At 16.8% G+C, this 2,179-nt stretch overlaps 1 protein-coding gene across 1 annotated transcript in view; it reads right to left on the bottom strand.

Moving 5' to 3' along the window:
* The window catches only part of LOC102676812 (sodium leak channel non-selective protein), a 20,032-nt gene extending 18,368 nt beyond the window's left edge, over nucleotides 1-1,664 (bottom strand). The window contains 4 exon segments of the mRNA XM_006610859.2: nucleotides 105-263; nucleotides 375-524; nucleotides 592-698; nucleotides 1,523-1,664. Of these exon segments, the coding sequence (XP_006610922.1) occupies nucleotides 105-263; nucleotides 375-524; nucleotides 592-662 (380 nt within the window). The 5' untranslated portion in view covers nucleotides 663-698; nucleotides 1,523-1,664.
* Nucleotides 1,665-2,179: the final 515 nt, after the last annotated feature.

The following is a 2,179-nucleotide window of genomic DNA, read 5'->3' as shown; positions in this document are numbered from 1 at the left end:
ATATAATATATTATATTATATAATATATAATATATTATATTATATTATATTAATATTATTTTATTATTATTATATTGTAATTATATTCAAATTGATGCAGTTACCTATGAGTATTATATTTAGAACTTTCATAAGTAGAAATATATGGAATATTCGTAAAGTCAATACCATTTTTGTATGCTTTCCATATATATGGTGTTAACCATGTGTAAAAAATATATGAAAACAAACCAGCATTATCTGCTGGCGTACATTCCTTATTTCTAAAATATATACAGTAAAATATTATTTAAAAATTTTTTAAAAAACAATTTTTTTTTATTATTATTTAAAAATAATTTTTTTCACTTTAAAATTAAATATATATTACACACTTATTTTTGCGACGTATTGGTATAAGATTTCTTAAAGCTGGATTGTATCGTTTTATATTTGTTCTTTTAATATATTCTATTGGTATTTTTGGCGAATGTGAATATGTATTAGGAAGCAAAAAATGTTGTCTTTCATTGGCATCATTGTATCTAGAAATGTATGAAACAATATTAATTTTCTATTTCAATAAAAATAAAAAAGATTATATATTTATACCTTTCACTATTAATATATTGAGTCTCATTGTCTTCACTTTGATCATTAAAAATATCTGTTTTATTTTCCATTGTGTTATATGTTATTTCCTACTTCACATTTTATTGCTTTAAAAGTTTTAAATTAATCAATTAAATATATATAAATAAATAAAATAAACTTAAATCATATAACAAAAATGATAAAATATTCAAAAAACAAAAAATAATTAAATAAAAATTTTATAATTTTATATTATATATCATTAAGTAATATTTTATAAAATTATCAAGAACTAATTCAATAGTATGTTATTATTACTTAAATAATAATTAAATAACTATATAAAATAAAATCTTAAATAATTATTCTACATTAATAATTTTATTATTAATTTAATGTAAAATTAGTAATTTTGTTATTTAGATAAAAATGAAAATGAATAAATTTAATAAATGTTAACTTTACACTTTTATACGTATTCTAATAGATAAGATACTTATAAATGAATATTACTAATGTTATAAAATTGATAAAAAAATTTAATCTTTTCTTATCAATAAGTAAAGCCGAACAAATATTTGATTTTAAATTTGAGCGTGAAATTCTGCCCTCTGTAGTTTAACGAGTTTTGTATAAGTTACTTGACATAATTCTTAATTAACCTGACTTTAAAAGTTTTATTGAATGAATACAAAATATGATAGTATTTTTATTTCGTAATATTACAAATTTTATTTTATAAAATAATTAGAAGTGCAAAAACACGAACGATATTTATATAAACATGAATCAAATATAGATATTAAAATAACAAAAATCATAAAATGTTATTTTTTTATATTACAATATTTTTATTAGTAACATTAAAAATATTGAATTTATATTTAAATAAATGAACTATATAATTTATTTTATGTATCAAAACATGTAAATGATTTTTTATACTTACATTGAAAAATTAATATCAAATTTCTCGAATTATATCTTATCTTTATAAAATCTGCTGTTATCACGCATTCAAACTATCATATTAAGATAATTATTTTTCTACATTAATTATAATAAATTATTCTTTTCTGCATAATAATTCATAATTGACAATATAATTGTTTCATAAAACTAAATTACTTTAATATTCCTTACTAGCATATATACACACATATACATATTCATTAATAAATTCCAATTGCTCGATATGGTGCCGCATCTTAAATGAATACACTAGTTCTTTGTACTATTTATCATTTATATATATATATATATTCATGATATTGATTATAAGCAAAATTATTTATTTATTTATGATTTAGTTACAATTTAAAGATATGTTTTATCGATAAAAATTTATATATTCAAAAAATAAAAATTTTATATCTTTAAAAAAAAATTATATTTTAAATTTAATAAAAAGTTTATTATTAAGCATTATTATACTGATAATATATAATATATCATATTATGATATAAATGAAAGCCTTCAATTATAAAGATAATATTTATTATGCTTTATAAAACAGGTCATTATTTATAAACAGGTCAATATTAATCATATGTTATTCTTATTAATTTCATCCATAAGATAAATTTGTAAGGATACACTTTATTA

Source organism: Apis dorsata, unplaced genomic scaffold, assembly GCF_000469605.1.
Source record: "Apis dorsata unplaced genomic scaffold, Apis dorsata 1.3 scaffold_80, whole genome shotgun sequence".
Classification (NCBI taxonomy): domain Eukaryota; kingdom Metazoa; phylum Arthropoda; class Insecta; order Hymenoptera; family Apidae; genus Apis; species Apis dorsata.
The sequence above is the reverse complement of the archived record's forward strand: the minus strand, read 5'-3'. Positions and strand labels throughout refer to the sequence as shown.